At 56.7% G+C, this 23790-nt stretch overlaps 1 protein-coding gene across 5 annotated transcripts; it reads right to left on the reverse strand.

Moving 5' to 3' along the window:
* Positions 1–255: 255 nt before the first annotated feature.
* On the reverse strand, positions 256–23756 carry LARGE2 (LARGE xylosyl- and glucuronyltransferase 2). 5 transcript variants are annotated; one of them, XM_063158998.1, is made up of 16 exons: positions 23693–23753; positions 18117–18279; positions 6758–6931; positions 6212–6468; positions 5739–5821; positions 5345–5472; positions 4763–4930; positions 4501–4605; positions 4136–4248; positions 3903–4028; positions 3599–3754; positions 3327–3490; positions 2771–3049; positions 2284–2430; positions 1941–2136; positions 256–1832 (listed from the first exon to the last, which is right to left on the reverse strand). In XM_063158998.1, the coding sequence occupies exons 3-16, from the start codon at positions 6855–6857 to the stop codon at positions 1635–1637; spliced, it is 2220 nt and encodes a 739-aa protein (XP_063015068.1). In that variant the 5' UTR covers positions 6858–6931; positions 18117–18279; positions 23693–23753; the 3' UTR covers positions 256–1634. The 5 variants fall into 5 exon arrangements, with proteins under 5 accessions (XP_063015068.1, XP_063015069.1, XP_063015071.1 ...); XM_063158999.1 differs by lacking the exon at positions 18117–18279 and having other exon boundaries at positions 23693–23756; XM_063159001.1 differs by lacking the exons at positions 18117–18279; positions 23693–23753 and adding an exon at positions 21480–21567.
* Positions 23757–23790: the final 34 nt, after the last annotated feature.

Consider the following 23790-nt stretch of genomic DNA (forward strand, 5'->3'; position numbering starts at 1 on the left):
ATTCTATGCTAAGCCAGAGGCTCCAGTTCAGGGGTGCTGGCCATGCAGGCAGGCTGCTGGGGTCCCATTGCAGCACAGGAACCATCAGCCTTAAGCCCCCCTCAGTCAGCACCACCAGCCCTTTCAGAGCTGGCAGGGCACCTGCGTGCCTTGGGCTACTCCTCCATTGCTCTCTGCCTGCTGCCTTCCCTCCAGGGGACATGTGCAGGGTCACAGCAGAAAAAAGTTAATAACCAGGCAGTTATAACAAGAATGTGAAAAAGAATAAAAAAGCTTTAATTTAAAAATTAAATTAAAAAGAGAGAATAAGCAAGAGGCGTTTGTGCCCTTTCCATACCCCGCACTTTCTATGGTTCCTCTTAGCTGCTCCCACCATGGACGGAAATCCTCACCCTGTACAGAGCAGGCCCTTGCAGCCCAGAGCAAAGCTAAGAAGAGAACAGTGGAGACTGCAGCAGCAGCTGGCCTGGAGAGCCTCCAGGGCCACCAGCAAAATCATCTGGGAAGAAGAAAAGATTAAAAATAAAGCCCAGAAACTCTAATTACTGAATTCTTATGAGAAAAGTATTAAATAATTTAAATAGTGTGAGGAATGCAATGCATCCTCTGTGCTCCAGTGTGTGATAGCGATAGAACAGTGTCCAGTCAAGCTGCTCCCAGCATGGGGTTCCTTCCCCCACAATGTTCAGCTATCCTCTTGTCCAGTGTCAGCCATGTCCCTGATTGTTGATGGCAACAACTGTGCTGCCGAGAACTGGGGAGGAGCAGGGTGGGCCTCACTGGGAACTTCTCCCAGCCTCTGCTGGCCCATGAAGCTGCTGTTTTGGGGATGGTTGGCAGCCCTGCCCTGTGGGGCAACAGCAGCACAGGAGAGGATCTGTCACCAGCATGCCTGCTCCCAGCTGGGAGGTCCATCCTGGGAGCTCACTGCTGGCAACAGCAGACAGCCCATTCTGGTCTGGGAGCTCATCCTGCTCTGGGTGACTCCCACACCACCTGTACGGAGCCAGCTCCACTGGAGACCGCATCCATACAGATGAGGAATAATAATATTTACCTCCATTAAACAGCCAGCCTTGATCTGGGTTTGAACCAAGGCTCCAACTACTTGCAGTACTCCCTGGCCACTCGTCTCAGGATGCTGGGACTTCCTCTGAGCCTGCTCCACAAAGGATGTAAAGGGTTGCTGTACGACCTCATCTCCAACTCACCAAAGCCCCTGAGGGCCTTGCAGACTGAGACCTGGGGCCATTGAGCAGAGGCAGAACAGGGTAAGGTACAGCTCCCAGATCTCTGGAGGAGCCAGGCCTCAAGGTGAGGTGAACTAATGAAGACTGGGAATTCACATCGGCTAAAAGAAGGAACAGAGGAGATCCCACCCCTGGCCCCTGGCATGGGGAGGTTCCCCTGTAACATAGGAAGGCTGGAGCAGCTTGACCTGCAGGCACTGCCTGTTCTTGCAGCTGTCGTCTTCCACCTTATCTAAAGGCATCCCTTTGGTGGGCTGGAGAGGCTGCGCTGCCGACTCCGTTCCCTCGGGCTGGGCGGCGGTGGTGGGCAGAGGCAGGAGGGAGGCCCTGCGCCCTCCCTTCTCCAGTGTGCTGCTTGTACCCCGCACCCAGTGTCCCCAGGCATCACAGGCTTCTCTCGGCAGTGAGGTATTTGAGTGCAGCAGCCCCGTATCGCCGTGACAGGTCCTGGTGGAACTCCTCCCGCAGGGTCTGGAGGCAGCCCCGGTACCCTGCGCTCAGGCGGAACTTGGAGATGTCGAAGCTGGGGGCATGGGGCATGTGGATCATGAAGGCATTGGGCAGGACCAGCAGCTCATATTCCTGGGGACAGAGCAGCAGCCCTTACCATCATCGGCTTGGTGGCACCCACATGTCACTGCCCAGCCACGGGCCCCCAACGCCCGGCGGTGCCAGGAGCCCCACACCCACCTGTGCATCCAGCTCCATGATGTGGGACACTTTGTTCCAGCCGAAGCCGACGAACCTCTGGTCATACCTGGGGCAGTCCCGCCTCACTACAACGTAAGGCTCGAAGTCTGGCTGCCATGACACACGGTATGGCACGGTGGCCGTCCGCCATTTGGCGTAGTCTGTTGGGGCGTGGCCTTTTGGCCACACGTGGTACCTACGGGGAGACATGGAAATGGAGCCTGAGGCAGTAGAGGATGCAGGGGGTCTGCTACCCCACTCTGAGACAGGGGGTGCACAGCCTCAAGCCACGAGGGTACAGAGCTGACTTCTGCTTGGATGGTGGCACAATGCTAGTCCCTACCTGAAGGTGTAGAGGGAGCCCATGTCCAGCATGGAGAGCAGCTCTGCTTTGGATTTGGGAAAGGTCAGACGGTAGTGCAGGGTCTCAAATGCTGGCACGATGAGAGCTGCCTTCCTCTGGGGCAGCTCCAGCTGTTGGATGGAGTTCCTGTAGTAGAGGAAGGGTGTGAGGTCTCCCTGACTGTGAGACATAGCCACAGCCTCCTTCCTCAGCCCCTCCAGCCTGCCCACTAATCCACATGGGTATTAATGGGTTTTGAGAATTTGCAGTGGTACCATGCAGGGATAGAAGGAACAGGGGAACTCTCAAAGCCACAGCTCCTTCCTCATCTACTGGTGTCTTACAAAAATAAGGGCCGGACCCCAAGGTTGAACACAAAGGAAACAGCCTCTGCCTATTGAGAGTTGCTACCCAGGGCATTTCCTGAAAACTCTGGTGCTTGGGGAGCCCAGCAGGCTGAGCAAGAGCCAGCTGGAAAAGGCCTTACCTGAGGTAATCGTAGAGGCCGTACATGGGCAGGAAGTCGATGTCCGTCAGGAAGACGTACGGGGTCTGCGTGTTGGCCAAGGCCACGTTGCGCAGGAGGTTGATGGGGTAGAACTGCCCCTCCTTGTAGACAATGTGGTAGGCCACGTTGCGGCGGGCGCTCAGCACCTCCGAGGCCTGGGCGTAGCGCAGGAACTGCTGCGCCTCGGCGTCCGACATGTACAGCGCCAGGCTGATGGGGCCTGCCCAGTGCTTGCAGATGGCCTCCAGCATCTGTAACCTGGAGCAGAGGACACAGCCTGAGCACCAGATCTGTCCTGAGGCAGCTTCTGAACCAAACCTACAACTGGGTGCCTCCAGAGAGCCACATGCCAGTCATGCCCGGCTCAGGAAGGAGCAGGAAGAACTGATGTTCCCAGCTTGGGGTGTTGTTTCTCACTGCCAAATGCTGGCGTGAAAAGGATGAAATGAGATTCCCTGGTAGCTCCTAAGCTGTAGAGCCTATCCAGAGGTGTGGATGTGGGTTCCAACCTCCCACCAGTTCTACTGGCAAGTACCTGTCCATAGAGAGTTGGGCCACGAGGGTGACATCGGTGGGGTTGGGAAAGGCCAGGAACTCATACTGCAGGAAGAACAGGTGGATGCGGTGCTGCATGAGGTGCTGCTGGCGGAAGTCATAGCAGGGATCATCCTCATCCAACTCCTCCAGCGCCTGCTGCAACTGCAACACCATGAAGGTGAGGGAGAGTAGGAACCCCAGGGGCAGCTGCATGAGGTCTCTGCCCACCCAGAGCTCTGCAGCTGAGGGCAGAGTTGCAGTCAGCCTCACCTGGTCCCTGGGTGGGCTGGGAAGACTGGCACAGCCAAAAAGCTCTCTGCGCAGCAGGTTCCCATCGTACTCCAGGAAGGTTAGGTAGAGGTTACGGAAGAACTCCACGTGCTTGTTCTTCACCCGCAGCTTCTTGGGCGAGTTCCAGTGGATCACCTGAGCAGTAGTGTGTCACCCCATGTAAGGGAAGTCAGCAGCACCAGGCTCCCCAAACCCTCAGACCCCATGCTGACTCCCCTGGACTTCCAGTGCCTGCACTGTGCTTCAGGCCCTCCCCAGTCTCAAAAGCAACAACCCCACCCACCTTGAGATCTGAGAGCTCAGTGTAGCACTGCTCCGAGCGGGTGTGATCAGAGAGCTGCACATTCCAGAAGCAGGGAAGCCGGTACACCAAGGATGGGTCCTGCTTGATCACCGCATTGAAGATATCCTAGGAGAGAGAAAGGTGAGTGCACGGGTGGATGAGGAAGATCCCCTGTGCCTGCAGTGCTATGGGAATGCAGAAGGACCAAGCTGTCCCAGAGGAGGGACAGTTACCTGATCAGCCAGCGAGGTGGAGAGCATGCTCATCAGCTCCCGCTCTGCTGTCAGCCGCCACATCTGCTCCCAGCCCAGGCGGCGCAGGCGGTCCAGCAGGAGCAGGATCACCCCTGAGGGCCAGGGGAGAGGGCACAGGGTCACTGAGAGAGCACTCAGCCACCAAAGAGCTGAGGCACAGCTGCCTGCATGCCTTCAGCCCCTGGGACATGCCACTTCTCTGTGCCCAGCCACAACCCTGGGATGCTGTAGCACTCCTCTTGTTCCCACCACCTTCCTACTTTACCCAGTCTCCCTGTGCCAAGAACCACCTCAGCTGCATGTGCCTTGAGGCTGCACCTGCCACCCTGGCAGCCCACACTCACCTGTGTTGAAGCCACGTCCCAGGGCTGGCCATGGTTTGTGGTTTTTCCACAGGTTGCCTAAGTACCAGTCACTTTGGTTCTCCACCAGCCCAATCACCTGCTTTTCTGAGAAAACAGAGGGACGTGGATGCAGGTCATCTTGCTGTTGGTTCAGAGGGCCCAAGCAAACCCACTGTGTTGGTCCTGTGGCAGGCAGGCACTGCCACCCTGAGCCCAGCATCCAAGGCCCCCTGCCAGGGCCCCAGGGGCACCCTATCCTCACCAGAAAACTTTCCAAAGACAGCCCAGAGCTCAGCAATGTCGGTGGCAAAGGTGATGTCTGTGTCCAAGACAATGACTTTGGAGAGGTTGGAGGGTAGTGCCTTGGTAAGTGTCAGCTTCATCAGTCCGTAGATGCCAGAGTAGTGCTTGTTGGGGATCCATGACACCTCTGGCTGCAAGGCAACACACCTCAGGGCCAGGCATGGCCATGCCTTTCCCCTGCCCGGGCAGCTGTGTGTCCCGGAACCCCATGCAGAGGAGGCCAACAACAGAAGGGTCATGCAGAGCTGTGGAGCCAGCCAAGCCTAGAGCATTTCCTCCAGCCACCAGAATCCCCACCTGGACTCCAGTGTCTCACTCAGCTCTGCCACAGGCGCACTGCTACCACAAGGCACTTCCCCACCTTGCCACTACCAGCCTTGGGCTCCCCTCTCAGCAGCACCAGCAACAAGCCCAGAAAGAGGAGGGGGTGAGAAGGATCAGCAAGAAAAAGTTACTCATCCTCCATCCACTCATCCCTCTCTGCTGCTCCCCTTGACCCTCTAAGCATTGGCTTGGGACAGGGTAAAGGGAGGGCAAGCACCTGCCTTCAAGTCATCGGCATTGTAGAAGCTGACGTGGACGGAAGGCACCATCCAGGACTGGAAGAGTGTCTGAAGGATCTGATGGGCCACTGAATCCGTGATGAAGTGAAAGTGGAGGGGGTTTTTCCTGCCAAGGGCAAGCACAGCAACATTCAGCATCACAGCAGCATGAAGAGGACATAGTTCCCCATCCCACCCATGGACAGATATCAGCCGAGGGGGCAAATGGAAAAAAACCCCTCCAGGGGAAACAAATTCCACTGTGCCACTCTAAGCACAAAGGGTAGAGAGAGGTCCTAGAGCCCCTCTTCTGCAGCACTGCCTGCTGCAGCCTGCAGCAGCTCATCTGAGAACCCCAACCAGCAGGCTGCTGGCACAAGGTCTCCTCATTACCTGTGGAAGAGGATGGATTTCACCAGCGTGACCACGTCCCGGCTCGCGTTGTGCCCAGCACACACAATTGCAACATGAAGGAGCTGCCCAAAGACAAACGGTGCCTTTTTGAGACTGGACACCTCCTCCCTGCAGGGCTGTCACCTCCTGCCTGGGACCACACTACAGGGAGAGGCTTCAAAACCCAACCTTTCCCATGCAGAAGGAGCCACAAAGAGGGGTGGGAGTTCCCTAACTCAGAAGTGGGAATAGGAGTCTTGCTGCCACTCCTCCTGTCTGGTCTCCTTCTCTGGAGAAGGAAAATGCCCTCACCCACTGAGCACTGTGGAGAGCCAGGATGAGGCCCCAGCATGGCCAGAGCACAGGGAGAGCAGTGCCAGGTGAGGTGCTCATATATCCATGCTCCACAGGGTCCCAGCCTCCCACCCAACATTCCCTATCCACAATGCCACCGTGCTGGTGCCATCACCCACCTCACACTTGTGCACTGTCCGCTGCTTGGCACAGGCTGTGTGGTTGCTCCTCTCGCCCCCAGGGGGGTCTCTGTCCTCGGCAGAAGCCCCCCACTGCGGGCTGCCATCGCTGCCCTCGGCCTGAGCCTGGCTGAGCTGCAGCCGGAGCTGCTGATTCTCCTCCTCCACCCTGCGCACACGTGAGGCCAGCGCCTCCCGCTCCACATCCCGGCTCGGCTGCTCGCCCAGACACGGTGGCAGCAGGAGGAAGCGGCCATCTGTGGAACAGATATGGACATGCAAAGGGCGTGGCAAGGCCAGGAGAGCCCACGTGTGAATGTTGGAGCAGAACCACAACTGAGAGGTCCAGGCATATCTCACAAATGCCCAGCCAACATCTCAGCTATGTTCCCCTGATCTTCAGAGATGTCCCTGGAGATGTCCTAAAGTCAAATTCACCTGCAGTAACTTGCTAGGCCAGAGCAACCATCCCAAGGCCTAATCCCCTGCTGCCCACCCTCTGTTGTGGACTGTCCCTTGATTTGAGGACAAGAAGGACTCACTCACATTCGAGGCTTCCCACAAAGAGGTAGAGCCAGGAGAGGAGAATGGCCAGGGTCACTGTGGCGAGCAGCAACTTCAGCTTCGTGCGCCAGGAGCGCAACATGATGTGCTGGCAGGACACGGGTAACAAGGATCAGGTGGGCAACCCGAGTCCGGCTGGCCCTGGCATCCTAGAGCCTGTGAGGGACAGGGGAAAAGAGAGAGGTGTCACCAGTAGCCCCCACTCAGGTGTGCCAACATTTCCCCAGCAGGACATCCTCCATCACCTGCTCCTCCAGGACATAAATGGGCAACTCAAGGAGTGAAACGGATGCCCTGACAGCACACTCCTGCCCATGATGGAACGTTTACCCCCCCTCGACATGTCCCGCCATCTGGACTGGACTGCAGAGCCTGTGGGGGGGACCTCAAATATGGAGGGGAATGGGGATAGGAAGGAGGTTTCTGAGAGATTTTACCCCAGCTTTGTGCCTTGCTCCCTGCCATCCCACAGGCCTAGGGCTCACAGAGGAGAGGAGGGATAACAATGCTAGGAGGTCCTCCCGAGCTGGGCGGCGGGTCCCGGAGCCTGCCCGTGGGAGGAGCGCGGTGCCTCCCCCGCCGCCTCGGCCGGAGCGCGGCCCACGCAGGGCCGGGGGGCTCGGGGAACCCCCGCACCCAAGCGCCGCCGCCCGCCCCCTTCGGTGGGAAAACCCCAAACACTTGGGCGAAAGTCGCTCCCCGGCCACAATGGGGCATGGGGCGGCCGGGGCAGCCTCCCCACCCCGCCGCGCTCTGCCACGCGTGTTAGGCCGCTTTCACTGCTCCGCCGCCGGCAGGACGCTCCCAAGGCGGGCTCAGCCCTGCTCCCGCCGGGGCCCCGCGGAGCCAGGCGCCCGGGCAGGCAAAAACCCCACGGGGAAGGAGACGCCTGCCCCCCGCCGCAGCCTGCCCTCGCTCTGCACCCCTGCCCGCGGCTCCGCGCCCTCGGCGCAGCAACATCTGGACAACAAAAGCTGCCGTCGGGCTGAATGGGCCGGATTAGGGTCTGCTCCCCCTGCACACGCCCCGCTGGAGCCCATTGATGTGCAGATGCCCATGGGGCCGCGGGGGCTGGAGCCTAGGAGAACACATACCGCGGCCCCCGACCCTCCCCGGGCCCCTGGGGCCGGGTGCAAGCTCCAGCCCGCTGGAGCAATTGCAGACGGATGGCCCCATCCACCCTCGGTGAGGGATACCCCGGCTCTAAAAGGGCTGGGGCATGGCCAGCCCGCGGGAGCACGGCCACGCCAGCCCACTGGAGCTACAGCTGAGCTCCCGCGGCAGTCGGCACGGCCCCTGAGAGCTGCACCTGGCAGAGAAGGTGCCTACTGGCATCACCGCTCCCTGCAAGCCAGGCCCGGGCTTGACCTGCTTTTGTGCTCTACAGAGCAGGCCAAGCACAGGCATGGCAGGGAAAACGGGGAGCTGACGCATGGAGCACACCAGCCCAGGCACCCCTTCTTCCTGCCACAGCCACGGGCCATGCTGGACATGGCGAGATCTCCACACGCTGCTGCCAGCCTGTCTCCCATCTCACATGCTGAGGTGCACACAAAGTTGGAGGGCTGTTGAGGCCACGCTGGAGGGGAATGGCAGGGGGGCATGGTGAGAAAAGGCCGAGGAGGTCAGCCAGCACCCAGGGGAGGCAGAGGGGCAGGGAAACAACTTTAGCACAAAGGAGAGAGAAGGTGATGGCACACAGCAGCATCCGTCCTGCTCCCACTTGCCCGCATGGCCCCTCACTCCAGGAATGGTACTCTCTCCCCAGCCTGCATGTGAACACACTACTAGGATGGCAATTCTGCGGGACCAGATGGGACCAGCAGCAAGTCAGTTTTCACCTCTCCCAGAGGCACCCAAGGATCCATCTATCCCACACCTCATAAGACCCCCACCCTTCCTGCCACCCCTTGTGCTACTCCTCACCTGGCTGCTTGCCTTCCCCCAGGCGCTGGTTTCCTTACCTGCCTCTCCCCTCCGCCTCCTCCACCTCCTGCTTCCCCGGCGCCTCCCAAGCCGGCTGGCAGCCCACTGCTACTGCTCCCTCCCGGGGCTGCCGTTCCCTGTCCTCCCTTTACTCCTCCCTTCTAGATCTGACACTTTCCCCCTCCTCCCCGCTCTCAAACCCATGCTCCCCCCGCACACCCCGCCGGCCCCCCTTTCAGAGGAAGAAAGAACAAACAAAACAAGAGATTAAATTCGCTTTCTACTCAAGAGCCCCCAGAGCCACGGGCACAGAGTTGCCCAAAGTAAATTGGGAGGAATCCATTCCTCCTTCCAACTCCCTTCCCACTCCCAGGCCTCAAAATCCCTCCTTCACACAGTGAAAAAAAGGAAGGATCAGGATTATCTACCCCCTTCCTAGCACCTGCCTCCTCCTTTACTGGGGCATGTGCAGAAGACTTTGTCCTCACAGAGAGATCTGTGGGGGCCTTGGGAAGGTGGCAGAGCCCACCTGTTCTCCCCATGACTGGGTAAGAATGGTTCCACAGCCTACCCGGGATGCAAATATGGCGAGGATGGGATGCAGACCTTGCTGCTACCCAGAGAGAAATGTACTGGCCACCATCAGAGCACTTGCCCATCAACTTAGCAGAGTGCAAGCCTCACTGTGGATCTGAAAGGGAAAGAACTGTTCCCCTACTGTCTCATCCTTGCTCTGGCCCAGAAGTGCAAGGCTCACTGAAAGGGTGCAGTGTTCAACCAGACCTGCCCAGCATACAGTGAGCAGGATGGTGGAAGGAGGGGCAGGAGGCCGGGGCTGGGAATGCTAACTATGCAGAGAGAGGCTCTACCTGCAGCTCCCCCCTCCCCACCGCGCAGGCCCCTTCCCCGCTGGGAAAGGCAGCGGCCCTGGCCCGGGGCTGCAGCAGGAGAAGCCCTTGCCGGGAATGCCCAGCACCGCGGGCGTCGGGAGGGGGCCGGGTGCGGTGGGAGAAGGCCAGGAGCGGCAGCAGGCAGAGGACTGGGATGCGGAGCCCCTGCACAGCCCTCCGATGCAACGTAAATGGCCCCCACCCCAGAGCCCCGGGTGAGGTGAGGCGGGTCCCGGCCTGCCCGCGCAGCCACAGCAGCGCCCAGATGGCTGCCCTGGGAGGCACGCTTACCTCCCTCACGCTCGGGCAGCTCCTGCTTGCCCTCGCAGAGCCCCGGTACAACAGGCAGCGGCTCCTCAGCAGCGCCCTTCAGCCCAGCCCTGCCCCGGCAGGGAGAGGAAACGCCCGGGCTGCCCTGCTGCTCCGCTGAGCCGGCGGCTCCCCAGGGCAGGGGCCTTCCCTTCGCTCCCCCAGCCGCCCCGGGGCACATGCTCAGCAGGAACCGTCCTGCCCCTGCTCCACGGTATCCAGCATGTGCTCCAGCTGAGGCAGTGCCACGCTGGACTTACCCATGCTTTGGGAGCAGGGCAGACCTGCAGCCCGCGGCCAACAGCACCGCTTCAGCAGAGGAACCCGCCTCGTGCTCCAGCTGACCTCCGCAGCTTCTGCACACGCTTGTCCTGGCCACCATACCGCGTCGGCTCCCAACACCCAGAGCGAGTGCTCTGGGACCCAGCCAGGCCCTCTCCAGCCAGGGCAGGAACAGGTAGGCTGCTGGGGAGCACAGGCACGGCAGGGGCCTTCACGGGGGTGAAGATGGCAAGCCAGAAACAGCCTCTCTGTGAAACATTAGAGGCGCAGCAAGCGGAGGGCAAGGCTGGAAGCGGCTCCTTGGCAAGGGGCACAGCGGGTACCAGCAGCCATGGCCCAGCACGTAAAGCTCCCGGCTCCGGCGTCCCTGCAGTCACGGCCTGGGGCCTCTCCGCCCTCCCTCCTCAGTCTCCTTGCTCACCAGACAAGCGCAGCCAGCAGTAAGACGAGAGGTTTCCCAATACTGCCGTCTTCCAACCCCAGCGCGGGTGCGGGGCAGAAGTGCTGCTCACAGCAGGTTATCCTCCCTCCCCCACATTCTTCCCAGGAGCAAGCAGCTCCTGCTTCAGCAGGGATCAGGGGATACAGCCACTGGGACTGAAAAAGGCACCCCTGTCCCCTCTCTAGCTGGAAGAAGCTGGCCAGGGTGGATACGAGGGAAGGGGCAGGCAGGACCCCGGCCTTATGCCTGGGGCACCCTGCCTCCAGTGACAACAGGGCAACGGCCAGGGGACAGAGAATGTCATGCCAGCAGAGCTGGGCAGCTGCACAAACACCAGTGCGTGCTCACACCAACCTCTGATGCGTGGGCAGGAGCCCAAAGCTGGCTGTATGCCGGCCACCCTTCCATGCACAAGCAACCTTCATTCCTGGGAAAGTGCAGCCACTTTGCTTGCCCCAGGCTCCTCCTGAGAGCTGCCCATGTGCTGGCACTCCACTCCTCCACGATCCACTCTTTTGCAGGAAATCCCCTTTTCTTTGTAGGCCCCATTGCTCAGCCTGAATGGCCTTCGCTCTCTACGGCTCAGTAATAATCAGGTGAGCAGTTAATGTTTAGGGAGAGCTGGCAGCGGAAATTTTGCCATCACATTACCATGTTTCCTCCAGCCCTGCAAGCACAGAGGGGAGCAGCTCTGTTTTCCCACAACATCACAATTGGCAGCAAGGCCCATGGGAGGGTGGGTGTCTCAGCCTGTTGTCTCTTCTAGAGCTAATGTGTACCTGCAGAGGCATGCTGAGGCACAACTACACTGTCTGTGGGTACCAAGCCAGAGGCCTGAAGGGGCACAGGGACAGTCCCAGGCTTGCTGCCCCCTCTACTGCCTCCCTCCTAGGCATTACAAGGGAAGAGATTGCCCGGCTGTTCCCAGTAAAGAGCTGCAGGGCAGTCAGGAGAGGAGTGATTTCATGGAGCTATGGTGTCTGTTGTCTTACCTAGGTGTAGGTGAAAGAAACTGCAAAATTTCCCAGGTCTCTGGAAGAGTGACAGTTTAGCTGGCCTGCTTAGACTGCCTCAGTAGAAGCCCAACACAACAGCTTCCCAGGTTTGCAGAAGGTGAGAAGAGGCCCAAAAGCTGCAACAAGAGCTGCACAGCCAGACTGGGAACTCAGAAAAGGCACCACAGTTTGAAGAGAAGCAACTGGGGACAATCACTTTTGCGCTTACAGATGGAGGGGACAGGCTGGTTCCTCATTCAGCAGATCACCTTTAAAGTGTACTGCAGCACCCATCTGACAAAGCACCTTATGATTCAGGGTCACCTCCCTGTCGTGCTCCCTATGCCTGAAATGTTGCTGCTTGAGGGGGGCTGTGCCAGCCAGCAGATACCACACAGGCAGTGCAGAGCAGGGTAGCTGCAGGAATTTACAGAGGCGGAATGGAATTTGGCCAGGGGAGCAGGATTAAAACCCCATGCTCCGGATTACCATGCCGTCCCTCCCTCCCCAGTCTTATGATAAGCAAACCCTAAGTGAGAGTTTCACCTTTGTATTTCCCTGGAAAGAGCAACCTCTGGCAAAAGAGCCACCAGAGTGTTCTAGAGGTGGGATCCAGTAGCACTCACAGTTGGATACCAACACATGCTGCAAAAGGAAGCATCCTCATCTGCCACTGCTTCCAGACACCACCAAGCTACTGAGAAAATCCCAGAAAGGACCCTCCTGGAACAACAGGCAGCTGTGCCTCAGTTACAGCTCATTCTCAAATATCAAGCTCTTCTCAGGCCCGTAAGATTACCACACACACAATTCTGCTGCTCTGAGTTCAGTTTTTTATTCTCCAGAGGTCATTCTGAAAAGCCATCTTCTCCTTCTCTGGCAGAACCACAGCACTTGGGGAAGAGAAGCTAAAAGTCTCTGAAGGGTGTTGAAGCTCCAAGCTTGGCTGAAGCAGCGACTCTTGTCACCAGACTGTTTCCTTGTTTCCAGAGGAAACCAGCGAGCTCAGGCTGGGACTGACAGGAATGCCGTGCTGCTTACCTCTTCATGTCTGGAACCCAGGAATGTATCAGGGGAGCAGCTCCTCTTGGCAGGCACTCCGATCACAAGGCCCTGCTAGACACAGTCTGCTGTTGCAGAGTCAGGCACTGGGTCCAGCTGCCCAGCAGAGCGTCGGCCACAGGGGGCACGCAGGGCATGCACGGGGACAGCAGTGCCACAGCAGAATGTGCAAGCGCGTGGCGTGGGAGGCCTGAGCCTACCAGACACCCTGCAGTGCTCACAGGCTGGGCAGCTGCATTCTGCCACAACTCTCAGGCAAAGTAAAGGGGGCCCACCCAGACAGCAACACAGTCCCCAAGTGCTCTCATTCCTCTTAAGCCCAAGAAGAAGCTGGAAGGACCCCAAGAAACTCACAGCGGAGGTGTTCAACACACTGATTCCAGCTTCACCTCCCTGGACTACAAGTCATTTGATGCTAAGAGGATACTCAGCAGGTGAAGTATCAACACTGACTGGCCTTTCTCTGGGCCTGGTGAAGCTCAAGCCTAACTGAGGACAAACACAGAGGCCACAAACTGCTGAATCAAATCTCCTCCTCATGCCTCCCTGGCCAGCACAGCTTGGCACAGGAGGGACCAGCCCTGGGCACTGTGCAGTGGGACCCCAACTGCCTCTTGAAACAGGAGCAGCAACAGGGGCTGATCTCTAGCTCCCTTCCTCTCTCATGGGATTAGGTTTCTACTACCTGCATTTTTGCTGATGTTTGTGCTGCAGCTAATGGCCAGCTCTGAATCTATTAAGTTCACCGTGTCCTGCTCTCCGGATGTGCTACGGGCATCAATACCTGTTCACCCTGCCATTTCCTGACACTTCACTACTGCGGGCTTGCAACGGTTCCTGGGGTCAGAGCTGAGCAGGGCCAGCAGCCAGGAACTCCAGCTTTTCTCCAAGGCAGCCTGCAGCAAGCCCTCCACCAGTTCCAGCTCTGCCATCAGCACAGCTGGAACACCCAGCAAGCATCCTGCTAATACAGCAAGGGCTGGGAGTTTCATCCTGTGTGGTACTGACAGCCCAAGTTTCCAGCTGGCAGTGCCCATGGGTAGGGACTAACCCCACATCCCCCTGCTCCCTTGAAATGCTCTTGAACATCCTGCACCAGGTGGTGTTCCCTGGTGGGACAAGGGAGACTGGGATATGTTGTGCATATCCCAGCACAACCGGCCAGACTTAGCCCCTACACATGCTTGCAGTCTGCACCACCTCAGGCAAAATTAATTAGGTTAATTACAGCAAAAAAAAGGAGACAAAGGGACTCCAACAACCCCATATTGGCACTCTACCTGGAAAAGCTCACAAGAGGTATGACACCATCCACCTCTGGGGAGGTGCCAGGGGCATGGCTGTGAGCCAGGTTGTCAGGTGCCTGCTGTGCATTGTTACCAGCAGAACTGGGTAAGTGTTTTTGGCTGAATAGTTATTGATTGAAAACTGCAGTTTCCAGACAGCTCAGAGCTATTTGCTCCTTCATTACAAGTTTTGGACAAGAACAAAAAGTGTTGTTTTCCAAGCAAAAAAGTCTCATTTTGCATTGTTTTGTTTGTAATTGAGCTGCATTGCATTTAAAATAAAAGATAAAGGGTCTCTCAAATTTGTCTGTGTTGAGTTTTTCTCCCTCCAGCTTTTCATTTTGGGCACTAAATCAAGCAATTAATTATTTGTCTAGCTCTGGTCTCCAGACAAGCTGAGAGCATCATGAGCCAAAAGGCTGGAACAGCTCTGCCCAAGCAGCAGTTCTGAGGAGGGTGTTGATTTTTTTTGTGCTGCAGGCTCCTTTCAGGCCTTAGCTTGAGTTCCTTCGGGGTTAGCAAACATTCCCTGGGGCAGAAGAGAGCAGGGCCCTGTGCAAGGAATGGCAGATACCCCACCACAAGGGATCCACCTGCCCAGTGGGCAGCAGTTCAGGAGACACAAGGTCATACCAGGGCTTGGAGGACATGCTAGGAGCAGGGCTTCCCATGCCAACTGCCCTGCACAGAATCATAGGATATCCTGAGCTGGAAGGGACCCATAAGGATCATCAAGTCCAACTCCCAGCTCAGCACAGGACAACCTCAGAAATCACACCATGTGCCTGAGAGCATTGTCCATAAGCTTCTTGAACTCTGTCAGGCTTGGTGCTGTGACCACTTCCCTGGGAGCCTGTTCCAGTGCCCAAGCCACCCTCTGGGTTTTTCCTAACAACCAACCTAATCCTCTGCTGATACAGCTTCATGCCATCGGCTCGTGACACCCTGGTCCCTCACTAGTCCTGCTGCTATCAGTCACTGGAGCAACTCCTCCAAATTCCATCTCTCACAATGCCAGACAATTCCATCTCTCACAATGCCAAACTCTAGTCCAGCAGCCGGGCACACACTGACTGACAGTGAAAGGCGATCCCTCTCCTCTGCATGAAAAGCAGCTGAGCTCATGGATGCAGCCCAGTACCTCTTCCACAAGGGACTAGCTCAAACTGGGAGCTGTGCTCAAGCAGCCACTCCTATATCTTCCCTGTCCAAAGCTATTCCTGGCACCAATGCCCTCAGTGCCCAAGTCAGGCTGAAAGCACAGCTCATCCACACAGGAATGGAACAACTGCACTATAAATAGCAAACCAGAATGGCTCAGGGCAGGCTCTAAAAAACCCAAGCAGCAATAGTGCCATCCACTCAGGGTGCCCTGGGCATTTTGTATGACCAGAAGGGATTCTGAGCTACAGAGAAGCTTGCACGTTGCCAAGAGGAAAAACTGTTGTCCAGGCTAAGACACAAAACTTACCTGCAAAAAAACCACATAGGGCATCTTGCAAACTGGAAATGAGGTAGTGACTGATGGGGGCAAAAAAGGAGGGGAAGTGGATCCCAGAAGGGAGGCAGTTCCCTAAGCCAGGCAGTGGAAAGGAGAATACTCCCAACATCCAAACTCATTACTAGCCCTCCTCCCTTCCTGCTGCTCCTTGTGTTCCTGTCCCTGGGGCTTCTCACACTGCTGAGCTAAACCGTGAACTTGCACACTAAAGGACAAAGGCAGGGAAGAAACAGCATAGCTCAACTCAACCAAGCAGCAGGTGAGTGGCTGAGGACAAAAGCTCATGTCTTCTGCAATCCACAGCAACCTCTGTGCAGTGCCCAGCCTGCACCAGGACAGGCATAACATCTCAGGTCATCCTGCGATCAGGTCTTCCAGGATGCTTCTAGGAAGACCTTTCCCACCACACTCATCCTCACTACTCCTTCTTCCCTCCTAGTGCCTCCATGTGGATCCACCTTCCTCTTCTCACGGACACTGTATGTCCCTATGAAGGGATCTCAGCCTCCCCAGATGAGGATGTGACCGGCCTCATGCAGCACTGCCAGGCACCAGCCTCCCACTGCTGCGAGGGATTCCTGCTCTGCAGCACCCGGGCATACACTGGGAATAAGAGCACAGAGGAGACTGCTGGGAAATCAAGAGAGGGGTGTATGCACAGGGAAGGCACACACCTGAACCAAATCACCCAGCAAATAAACACACAAGCACACACACAAAAGGAAGCAGTTGCTTCCTCTGACAGAAAGCTTATTTTGTCAGAATAGGAAGACAGCACTCAAGGAAAAATGCCAAACCCCTGCTTTATTGCACCTGGAGCACCAAAACAAGACAGGACACAAAAAGCAAAGATAGCCAATGCTGACTATAATTCCACTTCGAGAATTCTGTAGGCCCACAACTCTTTTGGCTTCTCCCCCATGGCTCTCCTGTCACTCCTCACCCTTCCTCCTCAGTGCAGCAGGCAGGAAAAGAGGCAGAGGTCTCAAGTTTGGCCAAGTTTCCACTCAGGGAACAGAAGCTTGATAACAGGCTGGACAGGATGTGAGCACCCATTGAGGAAGAGGATTAGTAACCCCTTAATCTGCACATTTTGGAGTCTAAGCACTTTGCTCTGCTCTTTAATTAAACTATGGAGTGCAAAGATTGCCAGAAGGTAGAGAACAAGGAGGAAGAAGGAAAGGAAAGAAGAGACTGTGGCTTAAAGGCTGTTCCTTGCAGCTTAAATGCAAGGGGAGGGTGTTACTAGCAGGGATGTATTTCACCTCAAGTGCTTTATACTGGGGCTGTTGAGCATCCTATTGCCTTCCCTGATCCAATCTATGGGTGAGTCAGGGGCAGGATGAAGGGCAAACTGCCTGAGGCCCTGGGGATGACAAAGGAGAGAGCAAGGAGATCTATCAGACTGGACAAAGCTTTACCTGTGGCAGCTTTGTCTGGCTGGCCATGACTCCCCTCCCGAGTCTCCTGCCTCCTGGGAAGCAATATGAGTGCCAGAGCAATGTTTGTCTCCACTTCACACACCTGTCTGCACAAAAGGGCCTTGTTCCAGCACTTATCTGGCTCCAAGATGGGGAGGGGCCACTGCCTCACTGCCCTTCCGCCCAGGCAGGACTTTCAGCTCCACGTCAGGCTTCTTTGGATCTGCCTGGCAGAGGAAAATTTCCTGACACAGGTAAAGAGGGAAAACTTTTACCACAGCCCAAGACAAACAAAGCAGTTTCCCTCAAGCTGTGCTCAGGCACACGTGCCCCTGCAGAGTAGGCAGCGAGCCTGAGGCTCCAGAAGCTACCTGAGCATGAGGATAGGAGCCCCACAGCACAGCACAGGGAGACAGACAGCTGCTGCCAGAGCTGGGAATGGAGCTGCCAAGGAATGGCCTCACCTCCCTAAATGCTCTGCCACCAGCTCTGCCCCACCAGACCAAGGCAGGGGGCTGCCTGTGTGCAGGGGCAGCCTGTCACTCCAGCGTTCCTCTCTTCCCTCACTCCTATTCTTTGGAATTCCTCTCCTCTGTTTGCTTTGTTTCAGACCTCAATGAACAGGAAGAAAAGGGAAGGAGCCTTGACAAATCCGATCAAGGCACAGACATTGCTGAGGCTCCCTCCTGCTGGCATGCCAAGCCCTACACTAATGAGGGGCAGGGAGAGAGAGGTGGCCACTGAGAACAGTGGCCCCAAAGAAACACTTGATGTAACAGACAGAGGGAAAAGAAGCTGCTAGGACAGAACAATGCCAGCACAAGCTCCCAGCCTTCAGAAGGGGGTCTTCCCATTTTCCCTGGCCCAGAGAGCTCCTCAGTCCAGGTGCCAGTGACTTACTGCCCACTACGTAAGAAATAAGCAATAGACCATGGTATTGTCTGGGGAGAAGGATCCAGACATGCACACAGGAGAAGAGCCACAGAGATCAGGTCACACTTTATTCAAAGGACTGCTGTGGAGAATCTGGTCCTTCCCTCCAGACAACTGGGCTGTGGGGGCTTGCAAATCCCAGTGTTGTCTCCAGAGCTTCCCACAGGTCCCAAATACCCAGAGAGCCAAGCCTTTCTGCTACGTGATTATCTCCTGTATACTGACTTAGAAGCACTAAAACAGCAAGGGAGCAACCACATGTAAACCATCTACTTATCATACATGATAACTAACCTTTGAAGGCTGCCAATGTTGCAGGAGTGGCTAGGAACAGCTGGAGAAGTTGGCACGGCCTGCTGGTGCCTGTGAGGACCCCCCTCTAACCAAAGATTCTCAGCTTGAAGGGCAGACATAAGACATCTCAGCTGTACTTGAGAGTTTTGGAGCTTCCTGTCACCTGAAACCCAAAAGACAGTCACGTGAAGAGCTACTGCATAAGAGAGCTCTGAGGACAGGCCCCTGCACATCCAGAGTCACAGATAAGAGCACCCAGCACCTTGGTCCTGCCCCTATCCTCCAGCCTGCCACAAAGCCTGCTCAGTGTCACCCAAGGCCACCCAGAGAGCCCAGGGGAGGATGACTACCTGCATGCTGCATATTCCCAGTCCCAGTTCACTGCACTGTCGTTTGCAAGTTCCCCACTCACGCAAGGAGGACTGTACACATGTGCCCAGAATTGCTGGCAAAGCCACAGCCACCATGTTCCATCATGTGAGTCCTCACACCAATCCTTCAGCAGCCTGAGGAGCTGAGGGAGGGATGCAAGTTCTCTGGCCCCCTCCCAAACACAACAGCAGCAGCAAGTGTCCAACTTGTGAGGCAATAAAGGGATTAACTATCTTGTCCAGTAACCTGAGCCCCCTGACATGCTTTGGGCAGCCCCATAATGGCAGCTAAGAGAGCCTATCCAAATAGGTGCATACAGGGAGAGAGAAGGAGGAGGAGAGAGAAAGCAGGCAAAAAACATCACACATGCAACTTGTGCTGAAGAGAGCACAGCAGTCTGCACATGTTACTCCTCCTCAGAGGAAATCCTCTTCCTCTGCTGGGATCTTTCCAGTGCACCCCTTTCCTCCAGCTCCCACAGAGTTGGGCACACACATCCACAACTGCAGGATGAAATGGATAAGCCCTTCTCCCAGGAGGCTAGAAGGATTCTTAGCTCATTATCAGGAAAAAGCCCAAAACAGAAGCACAGACATACTAATATGCTGGGGCAAAGGAATTGGAGAAGAATTGGGAATTTTGTTTTAAAGACCCTCTATCCACACATCATTGCTTTAAGATGTAGCAGGAGCAGGACATTAAAAGCAGGTTAAAACCTAGTAAAAACATGGGTCTGATCTGTCCCACCTGTTTTAAAAGGCCAAACAGAGAAGCAAGTGTGCAGTGTGCTGCATTCCTGCACCCCTCTAGCCACAGCAAACCCCAGACCAGCCTGGCACAGTACAGTATGACAGAAGGGAGGTGACATCAATCCCAACAAGGGCTGGAAATAAAAAATAGTAACAACAGCTGCTACCTGAACAGTGAAATCCAGCGATTCTAGGAGGGAAGTACAGCACTGCAGTGCTCAGCAAAACCCTTCTTCAGCAACAAGGCCCAACAAAACTTCTGCTTTTTGAGCCTCCCTCAGATTCTGGCTACAAGGTGGCAGCCAGTGAGAGAGGACATGTATGGACCCTACAGCACATGTCAGTAAACAGACATCTGTCTCCTCCATCATCCGCACTCTGCTTGTCCTGATCGGTCAGCTCCCACCTCAGACCAAAGGGGTCTAAGAGGGGAAACTCGGGAGATGGATATTCTGCAGCAGCAGGAACACAACCAGAGTGCCAAACCCTTCTGCCATACACCCACAGCCCTCGCCCAGGTGCTACCACAGCTTTATATTTCCAGGGAACAGTTCAGCAGGTAAGAGCCAAGTCCCTCCACCTGGGCTAGGAAACAGAAGCTGCTAACAGCAACACTGAGTGCTATCAACAGCAAAGAGCTCAAAAAGCAAAGGCCCCTTCAGCAGAGATAATACCGAGTGGGGAGACCCAGATATGTGCCTGTCACACAGCAGCACTGTCCCCTGGGATCCACCACAGCATCTCTGGGACAGCAGAGTTCCCATTTGCACATGGCAGGAGCCTCATCTCCAGGATGGAGCCCACATCACAGTCATAACCCAGCCACCAGCAGTTATTACACAGCACCACACACAGGAGCTGCAAGATATGCAGCATGCTGGGGCCGATCTCAAGGCCTGCTGCCTTCTCCAGGTGGGGTCAGGGGAGCTTAGGGTGATGCTGGGGGAAGGAAAGGTCAGAAATCACAAGCAGTTACCCATCACACGCCCAAAGGGAGTTGCAGTGCCCTATCCCTCAGGACCCAGCTGTGTCTCTCCCTTGGACTGTTCCCATCAGCTCAGGCCACCAGAGAACTATGTGTCCAAAAGTTTTTTCCAACTGCATCACATGGTTATTAAAAGACATGGCCTCTCCCTTTCAGCCTTTGGCACAGGCAGATTTGAGTATTACAGGAGAGACTACACATTGCTAATGAATCAGGGAAGGGAGTTACCCAAGTAACAATCTGTGGCTCTAAATGGCTTTCTGGAAAAGGCATCTGGAGGCAGGAGGCAGTCAGTATCTCGCAGCAGGGCTCTGCACACATTGCCAGACATGTTGTTCCTCCTGGGAAGCCAAAAAGAGTCTTTCTCCAGAGATGCCAAGTCTGAGCTAAGCTGGGAAGGGCAGGGGCACCCTGACAGAAAACAGCAACAAAATGCCTCCAAGTCAAAGCACACATTAAAAGGCCCCTTAAGCTTGTTTGACCTGCGTTTCCCTTCCCATCAGACTACTGCTTACAGACCTGTAACAGACCTGTCAGCAACACTTCAGGAACTCAGGTACTACACCAGCAGCTTCCCCTGCCAGCTGTTGCCTTTCCAGACCCCAGGAGGGCTTTCCAAGATCAGAAGTACAAGCCACCACCACCAGCATTGCTATGCTCAGAGCATATGTGCTTCATTGCCCTTGTCTCCTCATTTGGACAGAGATTTGGAGCTCTCTCAAAGGGTGTTGGCCTCCAGTGGGATATCATGAGTGAACAAGGCCTTCCATTCTAGGCAAGGTTCATGTAAAAGGGACTAAAATACTCCCTGGACATGCCTCCATCTACAGGTTATTTGGAGCAAGTAATAATTTATCCCTATCTATCCCAAAGTATTGGCTGAGCTCATCCAGAAGCAAAGAAAATACACAGCCAGAGCATGGTGTGAGAGCTGAGGAGGGCAGGAAGGCATGCCCTAAAGGGGCAGGGCCAGAAAGGCCATCTCATTCTTCATCACAACTGCTCGCTTTCAACCACAGCCAACAAGACCCACATCCTCAATCTCACACTGCTAGACCACTTCCCTTCTGGCAGGGGAGGGTCAGCAGGAAGACAAGGTTGGGGAGAATATCCACTTCCCACCCCAAATACCCATCTCCCAAGACACAGCCAAGCATCAGTATACTGAGCGTGTCCTCCCACATCCTGCTCCCCAGCTCCAACCCAGTACAAAAACATCCTCACCCCAGCACTCTGAAAGATGTGTTTGAGGCTTACTTAGGATGAGCTGCCTCATACCCGTGGCAGTGCTGTGCCTGGAGTCAGGTTTCCCAGAAATGGCATGGTCTCATGGATCTGAGCAAACAGCAAGACACTGGCAGCCAAGCAAGCTGGACTTCAGCACTGTACCCACAGATGGGCTGGCAGAACATTTGCTTTTTTTTTTTTTTGGTTTGCTTCTTTTCTTACCGTTAGTGCTGAGCCTGCACCCCTCATCATCACAGCATTGGAACTATTTGGCCTCGTTTACAGCTGGTGGATTTCTAGTAAGCACAAGCCCTCAGCACCCAGACTGGCAGTGAGCAGTAAGGAGAGTTGCTCCCAGATCATACTGGGCACAGTCAAGAGAGAAATTTGTCCCTCAACCCAGCCTTTCACCTCCTGCTGCCACACACACCGTGGGCACCATAAGCCAAGGCAATTTAAGTCTTGCCCAGTCCCATGGACTTGCTGCTGCTCTGAGAAGCTGCCCATCCTACAGTGCTCCCTTGCAACTTACCATAAAAAGGCAGCATGATGCTGTTCAAACTGTCCTCCAAACTCACTTGCTGCAAGCAGGAGATAAACAGTTGGTGGGACAGAGTCTGGGGGCAAGGGGTGAAGAGGAAGCATCTACCGAAATGCTCCTTACTCAGGGGCAGAACCTAGCTGTGCTGTTCAGAGTAGCCCAAGGACTTTGTGCATCAAGCTTCACCTCTGGCTGAAGACAAGGTGTCTTTGGCAGTCTCCTAGGCAGCCAGCTCTCAGATTGCTGTCTGGCAGAGCTAGAGCATCTTCTTGAAGGAGAGCAGCTCTGGCAGTCTGCACTGGATATGCCCCTAGAGTCACCAGCAGCACACACCTACCCCAGTAAGCTGTGCTGGAAACCTCTGTCACAGGCTTCAGGTGCTATCTCACCCGCCTTCACACTTACAGTAGCAGCCCAGCCACCGTGAAATTCAGAGAAACTCGCAGGTAGCAGTGCATGTGAAAGGAAAGTTGGGTCTAATCCATGTGATTCTGACTAAAAAGGTTTGTTTAGCGCCAGAATGCTTGCCAGCGGTATCTCGTGCCCTTTTTGAACTCAGCCTGCTGGAAAACAAACCCTCGGGGGAAGAGGAGCGATCAGGAAGGATAAAGTGCCTGCCCATGCAACTGTAATTCCCGCCGAGGAAGCCGCAGGCACACACTGTGCCCATTGTGCGGAGGTAACCGGACAGGAGGAAGGAGGGGCGGCTCGGCCCAGCTCTGTGCGCACCCGAGAGGCCACGAAGCGCCTCCTCGCCCACGGGCACCGCCGATCTTTGCCCCGGGCAGCGTGCGGAGCCAGGCCCGGCTTCGGGCAGGGGCGCTGGCCGGCAGCCTGGGCTGAGCGGGGGGCAGAGCCGGGGCACGGCACGGCGGGAGGAAGGTCGCGGCACCGGGCACAGGCTGGAGCCACTTCTGCAACAGGCTGCAGGCAGGCGGGCCCCGCGGCTCCTGCCGCCTGCCACGGGGACACCCGTGCTAGTGCGGCAAACACTGAGCGCTGCGGGGCCGCCCGTGGGCTCCGGGAGAGCCCCCGCTGCACGGCCCGACCCGACCCGACCACCGCCCTTCTGCTCCCCGCTCCGGTGCCCCCGGCCCCGGGCGGGGACAGACACTGTCACGCACGGACACGAGGATGAAAGCCCTGTCCCCGAGGTCCCCCGACCTTTCCGTGTCCCCAGGGCAGCACGTCCCCTGCTCCGCAGGCAGCGAGTGGGCACGGGCCGTTCAGCCCCGAGCGGAGCGGGGCTGTCCCTGCCTCCTCGCTCACACCTCACCCTTCCCCACGCAGAGCCCTCGCCAGGTGCGGAGCGAGGCTCCCCACTGCCGGGCAAGCAGCGACCCGGGTGTCCATGCGAGCCCCCGGCTGGGACGGGGGTCGCCGCACGCCGCTCCCCGGCGGGTGACGAAGGGGCAAGCACCACTCCCGGCGCCCGCTCTCATTCCCAGGCGCCACCGGGAACTTTTTACCGGTGCCGTAGCCAGCCCCGGCAGCTGCACCGAGCAGCCCCCGACGGGCGGCCGGTACCCCGCACACCGCCCCAGCCGTGCCGCGGAGAGCCAGACCCACGCGTGGGCAGACCCCCGCCCGCCGCAAGGCTCCAGGAACGACTCCTTCCCGGGGCGCCCCAAAACTGAGCGCACCCCGGCTCCCCACCCGGCGGCAACTGCGTCCCCGCTCGGGACACGCCAGCCCGCCTTACCTGCCCGGCCGCCGCCGCTCCTTCAAACCCCCGCCCCGCCGCCCATCGCCCGCTCGGCGCTCGGCCCGGCTCGGCTGCTCGGGGCGGGGCGCGGCGGG

The sequence above is a fragment of the Melospiza melodia genome, chromosome 6 (genome assembly GCF_035770615.1).
Source record: "Melospiza melodia melodia isolate bMelMel2 chromosome 6, bMelMel2.pri, whole genome shotgun sequence".
In the NCBI taxonomy this organism is placed as follows: Eukaryota; Metazoa; Chordata; class Aves; order Passeriformes; family Passerellidae; genus Melospiza; species Melospiza melodia.

Bases quoted from the DNA above. Each gene is read 5' to 3' on its own strand.
- LARGE2 (XM_063158999.1), bottom strand. From the start codon at position 6,857: ATGTTGCGCTCCTGGCGCACGAAGCTGAAGTTGCTGCTCGCCACAGTG. The intron at 5,473-5,738 runs GTAATGAGGAGA...TGCCCTTGGCAG, and splicing joins AAATCCATCCTCTTCCACAG to GAAAAACCCCCTCCACTTTC. The intron at 3,755-3,902 runs GTGGGTGGGGTT...ACTACTGCTCAG, and splicing joins CTGAGCTCTCAGATCTCAAG to GTGATCCACTGGAACTCGCC.